This window comes from Budorcas taxicolor, chromosome 4 (genome assembly GCF_023091745.1).
Source record: "Budorcas taxicolor isolate Tak-1 chromosome 4, Takin1.1, whole genome shotgun sequence".
NCBI classification, from domain to species: domain Eukaryota; kingdom Metazoa; phylum Chordata; class Mammalia; order Artiodactyla; family Bovidae; genus Budorcas; species Budorcas taxicolor.
This window is the reverse complement of record NC_068913.1, coordinates 37,521,791-37,539,900: the sequence shown is the minus strand read 5'-3', so window position 1 is coordinate 37,539,900 and position 18,110 is coordinate 37,521,791. Positions and strand designations below refer to the sequence as shown.

Genomic DNA, 18,110 nt, shown 5'->3' with positions numbered 1-18,110 from the left:
GTGTTCTAAGATTAAGTTGATAAAGAAAAGTGTGGAAGTATCTAAGACTTTGTCTAGAACAGCCATAGGGTTCACCTTCACAAGTTTTCAGCCTCCTGGTGAGGGATTTAATTGATGGATTCATTTCTCAAAGAAGGAATCAGGAGTCATACTTCTTACGTCTTCTGGCATTGGATTAGACAAAGTAATGAATGATGCAATAATATATAAAGGAAAGTAGTTAGACATTGACACTGGCCCCATTATTTGAAATATCAAGTACCTGTCAGTTCTTAGTAATTGAACAAAACCCCAGAGTGAGTTTCACATCTACATGCAAAATAAGTAGTCAAGAAAATTTACACATTGTATTATATGATTGTGGATTGCACTGTGATATGTGACAGGTATTACACTATCTGATTATGCTATGTACATAATTAATAAAAAGTACACTTTAGACCAACCTAGATAACATATTAAAAAGCAGAGACATTACTTTGCCAACTAGACATTACTTTCCATCTAGTCAAGGCTATGGTTTTTCCAGTGCTCATGTACGAATGTGAGAGTTGGACTGTGAAGAAAGCTGAGCACTGAAGAATTGATGTTTTTGAACCGTGGTGTTGGAGAAGACTCTTGAGAGTCCCTTGGACTACAAGGAGACCCAGTCAGTCCATTCTAAAGGAGATCAGTCCTGGGTGTTCATTGGAAGGACTGATGTTAAAGCTGAAACTCCAATACTTTGGCCACCTCATGTGAAGAGTTGACTCATTGGAAAAGACTCTGATGCTGGGAGGGATTGGGGGCAGGAGGAGAAGGGGACGACCGAGGATGAGATGGCTGGATGGCATCACTGACTCGATGTACATGAGTTTGAGTGAAGTCCGGGAATTGGTGATGGACAGGGATGCCTGGTGTGCTGAGATTCATGGGATCGCAAAGAGTCAGACACGATTGAGCGACTGAACTGACTTACTGACTGACACTTTAGACCAGTGCTGTCCAATAGAAATTTCTGTGATGATAGAAATATTTTATATCTGTGCTGTCCAATAAAGTAGCCTCCAGCCCACAGGGCTATTCTTGAAATATGATTTGAGTAACTAAGAAACTAAATTTTATTTAATTTTAATTAGTTTACATTTAAATAGCCATGAGTGGCTACTGTCTACCATATTGGACAGAACAGCTTTGGAGCAAGTAGCCTGGATCAGCAACTTGGCTGTGTCAGGTCCAGTTTAAAGAGGAAACAGTTTTTATCTCCATAACTGCCACCAAAATTCAGGAGACATGATATGATACTTTTGTCAGAAGTTTGATATTGTAAGGGAAGGATGGACCGAGCAGTTGGAGACCTGAACACATCCCTTCTTCACACTGAGTCTCAATTTGTGTAATGTAAAGTTTGAATAAGATAATGTCTAACCCCCAAACACAGCTCCTTTAACAACCATTGCTTTTTTGTCTCCCTATATTCCTGACACTATCCAGATGACTCCTCTGACCTCTATCTTTGGATACTAGGCTGACTATATCTGGAAAATGGCTACTTCTGAAAATAGAGAATAGAAATGTCCCCCCAACAAAGTCAATTTTTTCCCTTAGCTTGTCTTTACAAGAATCTCATATAGTTTCTGTCATTTTTCCCTTGCTCTGCCATAGTTTCCTTGCACCAGGAAGCTTCTGACAGACTGAGTCTACTGACACATTGTGCTCTTCTGATTCTGTCCAACTGCTGCTGCTGCTGCTGCTGCTGCAAGTCGCTTCAGTCGTGTCTGACTCTGTGCGACCCCATAGATGGCAGCCCACCAGGCTCTCCCATCCCTGAGATTCTCCAGGCAAGAACACTGGAGTGGGTTGCCATTTCCTTCTCCAATGCATGAAAGTGAAAAGTGAAAGTGAAGTCGCTCAGTCATGTCCGACTCTTAGCGACCCCATGGACTGCAGCCTACCAGGCTCCTCCATCCATGGGATTTTCCAGTAGGAGTGCTGGAGTGGGGTGCCATTGCCTTCTCCATCTCGCCAGACTATCCCTTAGCAAATGTTCACAATATTGGCTAAGCTGTGTAGGGCTTCCACATTGCTTGCCTAACCCACACATTCTCTATTTGCTATGGTCTCCACAAGCACATCTTCAGTTTGTTGTTGCTCAACATGGCATGGAGATATGGACCCTGATTGTAATGAGGCTGCAAGAGCAGCAGATGGGCAACCACAAGGTGAGAATTTAGATTGGTGGACTGTATCGTACAATAGAAAGAATAAAGTGTCTAGAGCTAGAGACACCTACTTGAGTTTCAATCGCACAATAACTGTCTCACCATAGACTATTAATCTGATTTCTAATCTACCCCCAACTGTAAAGTGGAAATAGTAATTCTCTCAAAATTACACCACTAACTGAGATAATACTTTAAAAGTGCCTAATAACAGTGACTAGGATGGAAGCTATATAAAATTAATTTGAAGCATAAGAGAACCAGATATAGGGAAATGGGTTAACAAACAAAATAGTGGCAATAAAACAGAGACAAGGTGATGGAGACCTAAAGAAAGATGGTGGCCATGGAAAAAACAAGGTCAACCAATATTTTGAAGGAAGTAAAGGCTCTTAGTGATAGATTAGATAAAGGGAGATAAAGGAGAGGAAGAAATTAAAGATAACTTCAAGGTTACGTGGTGGATGAAATTAAGAATGTTAAGATAGATTAAAATCAGGAAATAGGTGAGGGCAGTTTAGAAAGGGAAAACAAGAAAATTTTGAACTAGATTCCCAGGCTTTTAGATTTTAAATCCTATTATTGTTTTCTACATCTATTTACTATTCAAAGAAACTCAAGCAAAAGGTCACTAAACAACTTGTATAAATCTCAAATGATTTTAATGGCACAATCAAGGCCAAGGCTTAGGTATCTTTTTCCCATATTTAGCAACTAGTTCCTTTTGTTTAAACTGAGATGAAAATGTAAGACATTCAAATAAATATTTTTAAGAGAATTTAGTTACAAGAAGGGGCTTCCCTGGTAGCTCAGCTGGTAAAGAATCCGCCTGTCATGCAGGAAACCCCAGTTTGGTTCCTGGGTTGGAAAATCTTCTGGAGAAGGAAATGGTACCCCACTCCAGTATTCTTGCCGGGAGAATCCCATGGAAAGAGGAGCTTGGTGGGCTACAGTCCACGGGTTGCAAAGAGTCGGATACGACTGAGTGACTTCACTTTCACTTTCACTGGTAGCTCAGATGGTAAAGCATCCGCCTGCAATGCAGGAAACCTGCATTAAATCCCTGGGTGGGAAGATCCCCTGGAGGAGAGCATGACAATCCACTCCAGTGTTCTTGCCTGGAGAATCCCCCTGGACAGAGAGGAGCCTGGCGGGCTACAGTCCATGGGGTCAAAAAGAGTCGGACATGAATAAGCAATTCAGCACAGCACAGTTACAGGAAAAGGTTGAAAATAAAGTTTGAGAAAACACTAAAACAGAGAAAACATTTAAAGCTATTAGAATAGATAAGATCACAGAATTACAGAGACAGAGGAAGAACAGATGATTAATATCTAAAAATGCTAAGCATTAAACAGATGTCAGAGAATCAGAGCACCCAGGTCTTTAGTCCCACCTGCTGCCTCTCTCACCTTCAGGAATAATGACGATGAGGGTGATGACAATATTGACACTGAATTGCTTTTACAATTGTCTTTCATCAGACTTCCCTATACAATTTAATTCTTGTAACACCCTGCGAACAGATACTATTATTACGCCAAATTGTTATTTTTATTTTTTAAATGTGTTATTGATTTATTTTGGCTGCACTACGCAGCATGTGAGATCTTAGTTTCCTGGCCAGGGATCGAATTTGGGCCCTCAGCAGTGAAAGCACTGAGCTGCCAGAGAATTCCGCAGAGAATTTATGCCAAATTTTTAGACAAAAAATTTAAATGCTAAGAAAAGTTTGACTAAAGTCACAAAAAAATGATGGTCATTATTTAAACTTAGGTAATAAAGTTACACATAAACAGAGCTGTAATTTATGTCTAAATTCAGACACCTCAGAGTTAAAGAACAGCAAAGGTAAACTGAAAATGTCCAAGGCAGACCAGGTTATACCATCCCTCTTATTGTGAAAATTAAAAGATGCTTGAAATTAAAAGATGATTGCTCCTTGGAAGAAGAGCTGTGACAAACCTAGCCAGCATATTAAAAAGCAGAGACATTACTTTGCCAACAAAGGTCCATGTGGTCAAAGCTATTGTTTTGCCAGAAGTCACGTACGGTTGTGAGAGTTGGACCATAAAAAGGCTAAGCACCAAAGAACTGATGCTTTCTAATTGCAGTGCTGGAGAAGACTCTTGAGAGTCCCTTGGACAGCAAGGAGATCAAACGAGTCAGTCCTAAAGGAAATGACCCTGAATATTCATTGGAAGGGCTGATGCTGAAGCTGAAACTCCAATATTTAGGCCACGTGATACGAAAACCTGACTCATTTGAAAAGACCTTGATGCTGGGAAAGATTGAAGGCAGGAGGAGAAGGGGACAACGGAGGATGAGATGGTTAGATGGCATCACTGACTCAATGGACATGAGTTTGGGCAAGTTCAGGGAGGTGGTGAAGGAGAGGGAAGCCTGGCGAGCCATGGTGCATGGGGTCACAAAGAATCTGTCCCAGCCGAGCAACTGAACAACAAGGACAAAGGAATCTGCCTTAAACATTCTACAAGTATAAATGATAATTCTAATTCTTCATCAGTTTCCTGCATTCAATTCAGTGAGACTTCTACTTTCTCCCTCCAATTACTTCCTTTCCACTGACTTCCATAATTGCAAAGTTTTCTCAGTACCCCAAATCTTCTCTTGCTCATATCCTTGCATTCGTGCTCATATCCTTGGTTTTCTCTATTCCCAAACAATATCTTCTATTTTAATTATTTGTTGCTGTATAGTCCCACATCCACCTCTACTGCCACCACTTTTGTTCTGTAGTTGATGATGGACAGGGAGGCCTGGCGTGCTGCAATTCCTGGGGTTGCAAAGAGTCGGACATGACTGAGCGACTGAACTGAATTGAACCTCATTTTACTATCTTTGGTGTAATGGCCCTTCTCTCTTTGTCCTCCTCCTTACTTCCCTTCCTATTATTATCATTTATCTCTATAAAAAACAAAGATATGATTCTTGTTAAGATTAGGGAATTAGTAAAAGGAATCCAAAAGATACAACTTTCCAGTTATAAAATAAGTAACTTTTGGAGATGTAATGTACATTATGATGACTATAATTAATAACAGTTTATTGAATATTTGAAAGTTGCTAAGAGTAAATCTTAAGTTTTCATCACAAGAAGGAAAATTCTCTATAGGTATTGACAGAAGTTAGCTAGACTTATTATGGTGATCATTTCACAATATATACAAGTATCAACTATTATGTTGTACACCTGAAACTGGTGAAATGTTATTTATCAATTATACCTTAAAAAAAAGACACACAAAAAAAGAATTAAACCTGTCAACAGATGAATGGATAAAGAAGGTAAAGAAGATGTGGTATACTTATACAAAATGGGATAATACTCAGCCATTAAAAAAAATGAAATAATGTCATTTGCAGCATTATGGATGGAACTACAGATTATTATATGAAGCAAAATGTGGAACCTAAAATACTACACAAATGAACAAATCTGTGAAACAGAAACAGATTCACAGATGTGGAGAACAGGTTGCCAAGGGCAAGAGGGGTGGGAGATGAAAGGACTGGGAGTCTGGGATTAAGAGATGCAAACCAGTATATACAGGATGGATAAACAACAAATTCCAACTGTATAGCACAGAGAGCTATATTCAATAGCTATATTGAATATATCTGATTAACTTTGCTATATAGCATAAATTAATGCAACATTGTAAATCAATTATACTTCAATAAAATAAAAAACTGAAATAAAAAATTAAATAATAGATAACTTCAAAATAGTTTCAGGAAACATTCACAGCTTTTCAGTCCCATCAACCATCTCTTCTGATGTTCTGGGCATTCATCATCCAGGAGGTCGGCAACCCTTCCCTATAATCCCTGCAGGCCCAATGGGCAGAACAGCATTCAGTATATCATAGGACCTAAAAGCTGCTCATCAGTAACAAGTTAAACCAACACAAGTTTCCTACTTTGTAAATCTCTTCTCATAGCACTAAGAACAGCATGCTAGACAAATAAAAGCTGAATACATATTTCTCACATTTATTGTCTTAGCAATACTGCTGACTTCTTCTGAATATTCCACTGGTAAGGAAAAAATAGAATAATCTCTTAAATGAGTGGCAATATGATGACATTTGCCATCCCAAGACTGGGAAATACAATTTATACTTAACTTTAAAGCCATACTATTTTGTTACCTGAAGAGATAACTAAGCTTTTCTGCTGGTAAAATCTAAGGAGTCATTCTCAAACCAAGTTATTGCCACAAAAACCTCACAATATTCAAGGATATGGTCCTGCCTTGCACAAGTGTTAAGAAGTTAACAGTAATCACTTAGTTGGGGATATTCTAAGTTTGTTTACTCTATTAATAGGGTTCTCTCTTGGTCAATGGATCACATTGTTGTGTAAACAAATGGATCTGGAGGTTTTGACTAAAGAAATGTTTTAAAAGTGTTTTTCCCTTTTGTTTATGTTGTCACTGCTTGAATGATGCTGAGAGATACATAGATAGCCGCAAGGAAATCTCTACCCAGGCCTCCTCCACTAAAACCTAATATTTATGGGTTTTAGTGGGAATGGGAAATGCTGTGTGCCTGCTTAAATAGCAGAGTTAAGTTATTCTGCCATATGGTGAAGTAAGTTCCTATGTTAACTGGAAAACTGTAGAAAATTATGAAAAAAACCTGACCTGTTGGAAGGCAGCAGGGCAAAAGGAAAAAGAAAAAAAAAAGGCTTTCACCATTCCTTCCATTAAATAAATTCATTCAGGAGGTCTTTTTTGTTGTTAGAAACTCTAAATGCTGTATGACCTTAAACACAAAAATAATCAAACTAATATCAATATGCTAAAAATTTTGGAGAGACATATTTTAACCAAAAGAAAAACTATTTTTTTCAGCAAAAGAAGTTAGCATTACAATCTAACCCCTTTCTATTATGTTCATAGACAGTATTTGGCTTAGTCATTAAAAAATAGGCTATAGGAGAAAGACTGCCAACTTGAACTCCAGCTTAGCAACTGACAAGTTCTAAGACCTTGACTGAATTACTCAACTTCTCTCTACCTCAGTTTATTTATCTTTAAAAAGCACATAACAATAATAACACATCCCTCACATTAAAACATTGTGAATATTTTTAAAAATCAAGTAGAGCATGGAATAATGTCAAGGACCACAGCATAATAAATGTCAGCTATTATTATTATTATATACGCAATAAGTCCTAGAGATCTAACACAGTGAGGAACTCTTTCAAATGTATTTTATATATTGAGCTACATAACTTCCAAAACAAATCTGAACGAACAATCCAGAGTTTCTTATCTACTCAAAAGCAAAGGCAAAAAAATCAAAAGTGCAAAAATCACTAACCATTGAGCCAGTGGTGTTCTGAAATGTCAGTTCTGATGTAATGGTCATGAGTAGGCCCAAGGGACCGCGTGAATGCAGTATCCTTGCCAAGGAAATCAGAAGCTGTTCCAGAGTAGAGGTACTCATCTGCAAGGGAGAAAAGAATACACAGGACTTCTAAGAGTTTACCAGCAGACACTACTGAAACAGACCAATTTCACAACATGAAACCAAAGATGCTTACTGCTTACATCAGAATATATTGTCTTATAAATTTCCCCTTCAGATTTTGAAAAATCTGCTCAGCTGAAGAAAAGATAACTCAATAAACTTTGGTAAGCTGATTCCAAATACTTGAATATAAAAAAGGCCAAAGTCTCCTGAATTAATAATTACACATGCATTTAGCTTCTGTTATCTTCTTTCCCTCTCCTCACAAATAATTCAAAGATATGTCATAATTAGGAGTCGCTCTTTGTCACACCACACACGCACAAATTTAAAAAGTAAACATCATAATGAAGAATGGACTGTGTAATTAGTGTTTACTTAACCAACAGAGCCTCAGTGACCACAACTTTTCTTTGCCTAACCTCTGCTGAAAGGGAGCTTTCAGCACTAAAGTCATACTTTGTAATTATAACATGTTGCATTCCTTGTAGCTAATCATGTTTCTAATAGTTCTGATAAACAGGAATTTCTGAAAAGGGAAAGATGTGGTCATTCAGTTCAGTTCAGATCAGTCACTCAGTCGTGTCTGACTCTCAGTCATGTCCGACTCTTTGCGACCCCATGAATCGCAGCACGCCAGGCCTCCCTGTCCGTCACCAATTCCCGGAGTTCACTCAAATTCACGTCCATTGAGTCGGTGATGCCATCCAGCCATCTCATCCTCTGTTGTCCCCTTCTCCTCCTGCCCCCAATCCCTCCCAGCATCAGGGTCTTTTCCAGTGAGTCAGCTCTTCGCATGAGGTGGTCAAAGTACTGGAGTTTCAGCTTTAGCATCATTCCTTCCAAAGAACACCCAGGGCTGATCTCCTTTAGAATGGACTGGTGGATCTCCTTGCAGTCCAAGGGACTCTCAAGAGTCTTCTCCAACACCACAGTTCAAAAGCATCAATTCTGCGGCACTCAGCTTTCTCCACAGTCCAACTCTCACATCCATACAGGACCACTGGAAAAATCATAGCCTTGACTAGATGGACATTTGTTGGCAAAGTAATGTCTCTGCTTTTCAATATGCTATCTAGGTTGGTCATAGCTTTCCTTCCAAGGAGTAAGTGTCTTTTAATTTCATGGCTGCAGTCACCATCTGCAGTGATTTTGGAGCCCCGCAAAATAAAATCTGACACAGTTTCCACTGTTTCCCCATCTATTTCCCATGAATTGATGGGACCAGATGCCATGATCTTCATTTTCTGAATGTTGAGCTTTAAGCAAACTTTTTCACTCTCCTCTTTCACTTTCATCAAGAGGATTTTTAGTTCCTCTTCACTCTCTGCAATAATGGTGGTGTCATCTGCATATCTGAGCTTATTGATATTTCCCCTGGCAATCTTGATTCCAGCTTGTGCTTCTTCCAGCCCAGCATTTTTCATGATGTATTCTGCATATAAGTTAAATATACCAAACTTCTTTGTCCTGTTATTTGTGTAAAGTGGATAACCATGTCTTACCAGAGACAGGGGAGAGAGAAGAGAAGAGAAGGAGGGGTGCCAGAGGCAGAGAGAGGTGGGGAAGGAGATGGAGAGTGGAAAGTATGAGGAAGAGAGGGCAGAGGAGTTTAAGATGAGGGAGAGGAGTGGAAGAAAGGACAGAAGGGAGACAGGTGGGAGAAGGGGAAAGAAAAGGTTGCAAGGGCAAGAGAGGGGAAATGGGAGTGGTGGTCCATGTTCCTGATGCAAGTTAGCACGTTGTTGGGGGTGGGGTATGGCAGGAAGAATGCAGTCCCCATAGTAGAACATGTTGTCCCTTTAGAAGCTAAGCTTCTGTTTCAATAAATCTTTATATTCAACTACTTTGGTTTACACTTAATAGACTAAAATTTTAAAAAATAGCTAAATCTCTACAGAGCATTTAGATTTGTTAAAGCCAATATAAGAACAACTACAATCACTAAAACTCAATTCTTTCCAAAACATATCTTTAAAATTCTGCCTTTGCATAAGTGATTCAGATATTTTCAAAAATCTTCCAATTACATCTACTGAAATAAGACTTTTAGTGAACTATGTGAGACAACCAATCTAACTATTCATAACAATCGTCAGTTTCCAAAGATGGGGGGGCGGGGAGATACACACACACATAAACATAAAAGAGATAAACTCAGTTATGTAGACTACAACTATTTTTTCTGGGGGGGTGGGGCACACAGTGCAACATGTGGGATCTTATTCTTTGACCAGGAATTGAACCTGCACCCTCTGCAATAGAAAGGCAGAGTGGTAACCACTGGACCACCAGGGAAGTTCCCAGTTATATAAAGTAAATGTAGACATGGTACTGATTCCATCTCTTAAAAAATATAGTGCAAGACAATATTTCATTGTGGGGCAAATTTTTAAAAATAGAAGAACCAAACAACATCATCAGTAGAGACATAAAGGAAATACACCATTAATTTGAAATATAAAACTGCAAACATTCATTTTGCCAGGAAAAAAAAAAGTATATTTCAACATAAAAGTTGGATCTCTATATCCAGGTTTTAAAACCATCTTCATTGTACTTAAATTACTTAGAGGTTCAGGGGTCACCAATGTCTACAGTCTATTGTTAAAGGTGTGTCAATTCCATTTAGCGGATCAGTCACAAATCATCGACCTCACTTTCTGAGGATAATGACTGAACATTAGTCACATAATTTTCAAAACACACACACTTTCACTTCAAAGAAGAGCACTGGTTCTCACAAAGTGAAAATTAAAATGTCATGGTGTGTCACTCTTGATAGTCTATTCAAACACCTGATGGACAAGCTAAATAAAAAGAGACTAAAGTCATGAACAAAACCAAGACAAAAGTAGTCCTTATAATGGCTGAAACTTAGAGGTCAGAGGTCATGTTGATAGTCTTCAGAAAAGACTTCAGACCACACAGTACCACCTTCTTTAAACATGATGTTCCCCCCATAAGAGAATTTATGATGTATGCAAAGCAAGAGAAAACTGAATGTGCCAGCAAAAATTTCACATTTCTATTAATACAATCAGGTTATGGTGAAATTGAGGAGTTACAACATTCTATTGTCTGTGCTCTATAGTTTGATTTATTTGTCTTATTAATTTATCCACTTACATCTTATTATTACTTCTCCCACTCAAATATTCAATATATTTTATCATATATTATGTTCAAGGAACTGCCAAATTTAACTGCCATAATGAACCAAATAGGGATATATAAGCTAAATATAAGAAAATCTGAGTTATCTATATGTAAAATTATAGCACACATGAATGTCTTTTGCATTAAACACATTTCAGCCTTTTCAATCTGAAGTTCATTTAAAATGTAACTGTGCAGACATTAAGGATTACTGGAGACTCATTTTATGGATAAGGAGCTAAATACAGAGAGACGTGACACTAAAAAACTACCACCAAACAGTCAGTGGATGATTAATCCAAAATAATCTTTAACTCACTAAGACAGTGTGGTTGAATCTACACACATCTTTTTAGAAAAACACCTAAAAGCAAGAAGTATCCTTTGCTGCTCTTACCTGTCATTACTGAAGCAAAAGGCTGCTGAGGATCAAAGGGACATTTCAGTCTGCCAGACTCCAAATTGTGTGTGTCTAGTTTGAAAATAACTTCCTGTTAAGAGAAATATTAACACAAGTGTGATTTTTTTTAAATATCAGAATTATCAAGAACGTCGGAGATAGGAACTAAATTCTAACTCATTAATTCAACAAAAACTGAACATATAGCATGCACATCAAACTGTGCTTCTTAACTCTTCCACAAATATTATTTCTGTCAAGACTCAATTCCCATGTTTTGATCTCCATTTGCCCTAAGTAGTAATTATAATAATGAATGAATTTTTCAATGCCTTCATCAATTCATTTAGCCTGGACCACTATCATCATCAAAATCGCTATCAAGCAATCCTATTTCTTAAGTCTACTAACTAATATTGAGTCTAATAAGCCAGTTTCCTCCTCTAAGAAATAAATTTAATAATCATACTTTCAGAACTATGATGGTCTATCTACCTAAGCATCTGCAACTATACCATATTACTTAAGCCTTATGATATTTTGTAATTTTAGTGACATAAAAGTGTTGTAAGGCAGGCAGTTCATTTTCAGAGCTATTGATACATGTGGGCCAAAAAAATTCCAACGTAGTATTTTCACTATTATGAAAACACTATGCACATTAAAGCCACACAGTTATTTTGGCAGAAACATTTATTTTTATAATAGTGGCCACGGACAGAATGGCATTGCCAGACTTTTAATGGTCAGGGGAAAAAAAAAATCTTAGGTTGAACTTTCCAAGAAAAATATGAATGTATGATGAATATGGCCCCATGAGTTTGAGTGTTTCATAACAGTGACAACACTACCATCCAGCAAAAAGACTGATGATTCAGCCTACAAATGCACTAGCAAAATTCAGCATTTCTGACATTCTCTCTAGAAGGCATATCTACAGAGTTATATCAGAACACACATGCAATTAAAAGGAATCATTCAGTGCCACTTATCTAGAAAGTAAGCAAAGAAGCAAAAGGGAGAGAAAAAAATTGATTATTTGGATTATTATTTTTGTATGATGTGACATTTCATGTCTTTTTCTTTTAGACAATACTAACAGTAACTACTGCCTTATTTAAAAAATAGCAATACTAATTTAAATAGCATGAATAATGATTGCTATTTAATAGTTTTAAGAAAATAGGCTTTAATACCTTAATTGTATTTAATGTTAATACATACTAACCATGAGCAGGAATTTCATGTACATTATCTGATTGAATTGTCACCATAAATGTAAACACATGGCTACTTTATGAATTCCAGCTTTACAAAAGGAATATTGAGAGTAAAAGGGAGAAGGATCTTGTTCAGTATCACATAATGAATAAGAGGCAGAGGAAGAGCTTGAACTTGGGGCTGTCTCCAAAGTTCATGCTCTTAACAAATCTAACCTCAGGATTTCAAATTCATGCATTTAAAAATGTGCTGAAATTAATTTATAGACTCACCATGACCATGTAACATGATTAAGCTCAAGTATGTTTAGTTAGAACAGTTCAGCTAATGATAAGTTGTGATAGTGGCGCCTAGGCATGAAAAAAGTCCAATGAGAACACTTTTAGGGAATGTTTCCCAACTGTGGATGGGGCTAGAGATATGCCAGGAAAAAACACCTACAGAACACAGCCCTTAAGAATGTTTAAATATCATTAAGGGCACATTATTCTCCACAGGTCAAACAGAACTGTTGACTCTAAAGCCTATAATGGGATGTTGTAAAGGGAAAAAGTAAACTGAATTCTGGTGTGCCAGAAGATTATCGTAAAAAGCTAAAAAAGAAAACCCAAGAAAGTATCTGGGACAATGTCATAGTTGATGCAAAGTCCTAGATAAATCCTTATAATTGTACAGACTCCTGTTGTCAAAATGTAATATTTCATGAAATTCTCAAGATAAGCCCATAAAATTGTTATCTGTGGAAGCTAAGGACAAGGTCTCCCTTATAATCTCCTAGAGAAAGGAGAGAACAGGAAAGCAGGTTTCCTTGAGCCAGAGTCAAGGACACCAACAGGAAAATGATGTCAGAAATAAAGGCTGATACAATGGACTTCCTGAGATAAACTGAATTACATGACATTTTAACTTTTGAGACAATTTTAATGTTATAAGATTGGTCCCACCTAATTCATTACACAAAAAGCACCTGTCCAAACTACACACAGAGAAATACTGTTGAAATACAGACAGAAGAAGATAAGAATGGAAATTTTCATCATCACAACAACTAGGCAAAGTTATTGTTAATATCATATTAATTATGAATACTATTAATATTTAAATATGAGGTTTGCAGTAGCAAAGGGAGATTCCAAAGGAAAGAACATGTTTCCAAGCTAACTATTAAAAACCTATCAGGCACCCCAGTAGTATAGAGTAGATAGATAGATGGCAGACATTATTTTTAAATAAAGTTTATATACATACTTTGGAAATACTTGCCTTTTTACCTTTCTGTGTTCTTGTTGCCTAATACAGCTGAATATTAAGTGACCAGAATGGAGCAAGTGATATGCCAAAGCCCACGCAATCGTTTTCTTATTTTATTCTTAAAATAACTCTGTGAGTTACTATTATTATCATCATCCTTCTGCTGAATAAACAGAAGCTTAGAAAGTATATGCAGAAGGCCATGGAGCTGGTAAATGACAGGGGCCATAATTCAAACTCTGGCTCCCCATGTTCAAATTCTCAGTAGTTGTCAACAGCCCCTGACTTCTGTCCTGAAATCCAGATCCAACTGCCCACTTGGCATGACCTAAAGAGCATTTCTCAAAAGCAGAATGTATAAAACTAACTCACCATTTTCCCCACAAATTTGTTACTTGTCTCACCTCAATAAATAACACTATTCTCCAGCTCATTGCCAAAGATAGAAATCTGGGATTCATTTCAGCTGCTTCCTCTTTCTTCTCGTTGCCCCCAACACAAAAGAGTGTCCCCCAAGAAGGGGGACTCTACACCCTTCTCTCCTCCATCTCTGTATTACTGTTCCCCCTTCTAAGTCATCTTAGAAGCAACTTTATCTATTTGAGAATGTCATGCCTTCCCTCTGAGCTGGACAGTGAATCCTGGGACTAATAACTCATTTCATAAGTGGACAGTCTTCAGGCAGTGTTGCCATACAATTACCTGTCTTCCTGACTAGTGAAAAACTCACAAGGCTTAATACCCCTGTTCACTTATAACTTTCTCATTCACAGAAACTGTAAGTTTGATGGCCCCAGGGCTTTTTGACAGTTTCAAGCTAAGTAATTAGCTCCTTCTAAATTCCCTTTCAGTACTTGTGAGTTTTAGAAGTTAAAGAACATTATTTGCATCCCTCAGCAGGTTGGGAGTTTGGCCTTTAGCCCCAGGCCTCAAAATACATTCAAGCTGTGGGGCTATCTCATATAATTACACCCTATGCTATGAGCCACTGTTATATATTACCCTTCATCAAAGCCAGGCAAGAGAACATTACACCAGCAACAAAGAATGATGGATTCAAGTTGCCAAGTCTCCTAGTGGTTCAGAGATTTAACTATCAGGGTTGCTTTACTGTCAAACCATTGAGTCTGGGCTGGTTAGACAAGTTGGTTAAAGAGAAAAATTTATCCAGCCACAGTTATGGGTGTAATCTCTGCTTGAATCAGTTAAATCAATGCAAAGAAACCTGTACGATGAGCCCAGACTTTACTTTCAAACACACATCCAAATTTCCTTAAAATATGTGTGGTTAGTCACAAGAAGTATATACATAAACATAAGGATGACAGTGTAACCCATCAAGCTATACAAAGTAATGCTTTAGAGTACAGATTCTAAAGCTCAGATGGGCATGCTTTCTCTAGAGATAGACTGCTGCTGCTGCTAAGTCACTTTAGTCATGTCCGACTCTGTGCAATCCCATAGACGGCAGCCCACCAGGCTCCCCCGTCCCTGGGATTCTCCAGGTAAGAACACCGGAGTGGGTTGCCATTTCCTTCTCCAATGCATGAAAGTGAAAAGTGAAAGTGAAGTCGCTCAGTCGTGTCCGACACTTCGCGACCCCATGGACTGCAGCCTACCGGTCTCCTCTGATCATGGGATTTTCCAGGCAAGAGTACTGGAGTGGGTTGCCATTGCCTTCTCCTCTTCCTCCCTTGAAAAGTGAAAGTGAAGTTGCTCAGTTGTGTCTGACTCTTTGCGACCCGGTGGATTGTAGCCTACCAGGCTCCTCTGTCCATGGGATTTTCCAGGCAGTAGTACTGGAGTGGGTTGCCATTTCCTTCTCCTGAGATAGACTACTTGAGTTCAATTCCTTGCTAGGCCATTTATCAGCTGGGTAATCTTATGCATGTTATTTCATTCCACTGAGATTCTATTTTCACTAATTTGTGAACGGGAGTTATAAAGATACAAACTTCATTAACAGTGTTGTGAAATTCCAAAAAACAATCCATGTAAAGTGCCTGGCACAGTCCATGACACAAAGAAAGTACTCTAACAAATTAATGTTGATTAAACTATTGCAATATGTATGTTTCTCATTTATTGAAATGCTCATTGATAGATGGAATGCATTACTCCTAATTAATACTTCCTACATTTCCACTATGCAAATTTGGTCTGGCAGAAATAAGTCCAGTATGATAACAAGTATGATAACAACTAACTATACAATTTTAAGAAAATCATTAAAATTATCTACATTTAGTGTCTGCTATTGTAAACTTATGCAACAAGTCAAATTTGTCGGATGGGAAAAATTAAGTTATTTAGAAGATACCATTCTGTCACAAGGTCTTACAGGAAACAAATCTTTACCAACAGCAACATCATAAATAGATCTAGTTATATAGGAAGCTCAAGAGGAAATAAAGCTGTACATAGAGCCTAGAAAACAAGTACTTTCAACATTTTACACTATTAATTTTCATCATGTCACTAGAAAACTTTTAATAGAAGAAGTTTTTATTCAGTGGATAAAGCAGATAATCAAAATGGTAATAATCTATCAAGTGGTTGGAAACATAAGTTCTTAGTTCATACAGAAAATGATTCAATTTTTATATTCAAATCTACTTATTTTATGTCATAGGCAGTAAGTAATAAGCTATTATAGTAAATTGTTTTCATGCTATTTCACAATATTACCTCCTTGTAGATTCCAAGATCAATATATCCACATATTGGATGAAACGCTCCAGTTCCACACACATAAACGTGAGTTTTGTTATAGGGTTGAAGTACTCTGATGAAATTTGCACATTCTGTCTATTGGGCATAAAAAACATAAAAGCATTAGCATATAATTCAGGTATTTCAAGGTATCATTCATACCACCTGCTTTCCAAGTAGATTAATCATCAAAAATAAGTGCTAAAATAAAAAAGATTTATGAGAAATGCTTAACACCTGACTTAGCAAAGGAGACAAAACAAATTAGAAACTATGACTTGAAGCTTTTTTTGAAGTTTTATGGCTTCGAAGTAACCAGAGTACTAGAATGCACATTTCTACAGTAGGACTCAGTGGGACCTACAGAATGAATATATACAGAGTATGAAAGAGGTATCCATACTTACTTTCAAGAATTACCTACAGAACCAAACCCAAACCAAATATTATGCTCTGATGTTCCTTCATTTTCTGTCCCATATAGATCTTACTGTGTGCAGTTTCAACTGAATCAGCTACAGTAAACATAACACTTAACACAGATGTCTTCCTATATATTATTCCATTCTTATTTCCCACAATGCCCTGCCACTTTATTTCCATTTTTTTCAATGTTACAGAGCCTTTACGGAGAAGGCAATGGCACCCCACTGCAGTACTCTTGGCTGGAAAATCCCATGGATGGAGGAGCCTGGAAGGCTGCAGTCCATGAGGTCGCTAAGAGTCGGACACGACTGAGTGACTTCACTTTTGACTTTTCACCTTCATGCATTGGAGAAGGAAATGGCAACCCACTCTAGTGTTCTTGCCTAGAGAATCCCAGGGACGGGGGAGCCTGGTGGGCTGCTGTCTCTGGGGTAGCACAGAGTCGGACATGACTGAAGCGACTTAGCAGCAGCAACTGAGCCTTAAAGATTTAGCTTAAGTCCAGCTTATTCCAAGAACTTCTGTTTGTTCCATAAATATTTTTTGCTTTGCTTTGCTAAGTCACTTCAGTCGTGTCCGATTCTGTGTGACCCCATAGACGGCAGCCCACCAGGCTCTGCAGTCCCTGGGATTCTCCAGGCAAGAATATTGGAGTGCGTTGCCATTTCCTTCTCCAATGCATGAAAGTGAAAAGTGAAAGTGAAGTCGCTCAGTCATGTCCGACTTAGCGACCCCATGGACTGCAGCCTTCCAGGCTCCTCCATCCATGGGATTTTCCAGCCAAGAGTACTGGAGTGGGTTTTTTTATGCCATGTCAAAATTTTAAGAGACTTAATATTTCTGCCTCTTTTCCAAATGCTTGGGCCTAAAAGTATTCTTTAAAATGTGTATCTTTATAACTTAATTATTTTCTATCCCCGAACTGCTTGTAAATAGTGACTCCATTTTTCAGAATAGTCATTCTTATTATTTTCAATTCATCTTCTCTAAGCCATCCCTTATCTTTACATAATTACTGGAAACAATTTTTAACTAACTTCATGATTCTTGGACCCAAAGACTCCAAGAAAACACTGGGCAATAGTACGGTTTTATTTTAAATCAGCTCTACCTAGGAGATGGACAAGTGTTTACTAAGGAGGTTGGAAAACTATGAAATCACTGTGATTGAGAGAAAAGATCCATTTTCTCTTGCCTGAATGGCCACAGGTCCTTCACCCATCAGGTCCCTGTTGT

At 37.8% G+C, this 18,110-nt stretch overlaps 1 protein-coding gene across 1 annotated transcript in view; it reads right to left on the bottom strand.

The window, feature by feature from the left end:
* The window catches only part of SEMA3D (semaphorin 3D), a 136,289-nt gene that overhangs the window by 67,892 nt on the left and 50,287 nt on the right, over positions 1-18,110 (bottom strand). The window contains exons 4-6 of the mRNA XM_052638848.1: positions 16,425-16,544; positions 11,262-11,355; positions 7,556-7,681 (exon numbers count right to left, since the gene is read on the bottom strand). Coding sequence (XP_052494808.1) covers positions 7,556-7,681; positions 11,262-11,355; positions 16,425-16,544 — 340 coding nt within the window. The remainder of the gene's footprint in view (positions 1-7,555; positions 7,682-11,261; positions 11,356-16,424; positions 16,545-18,110) is intronic.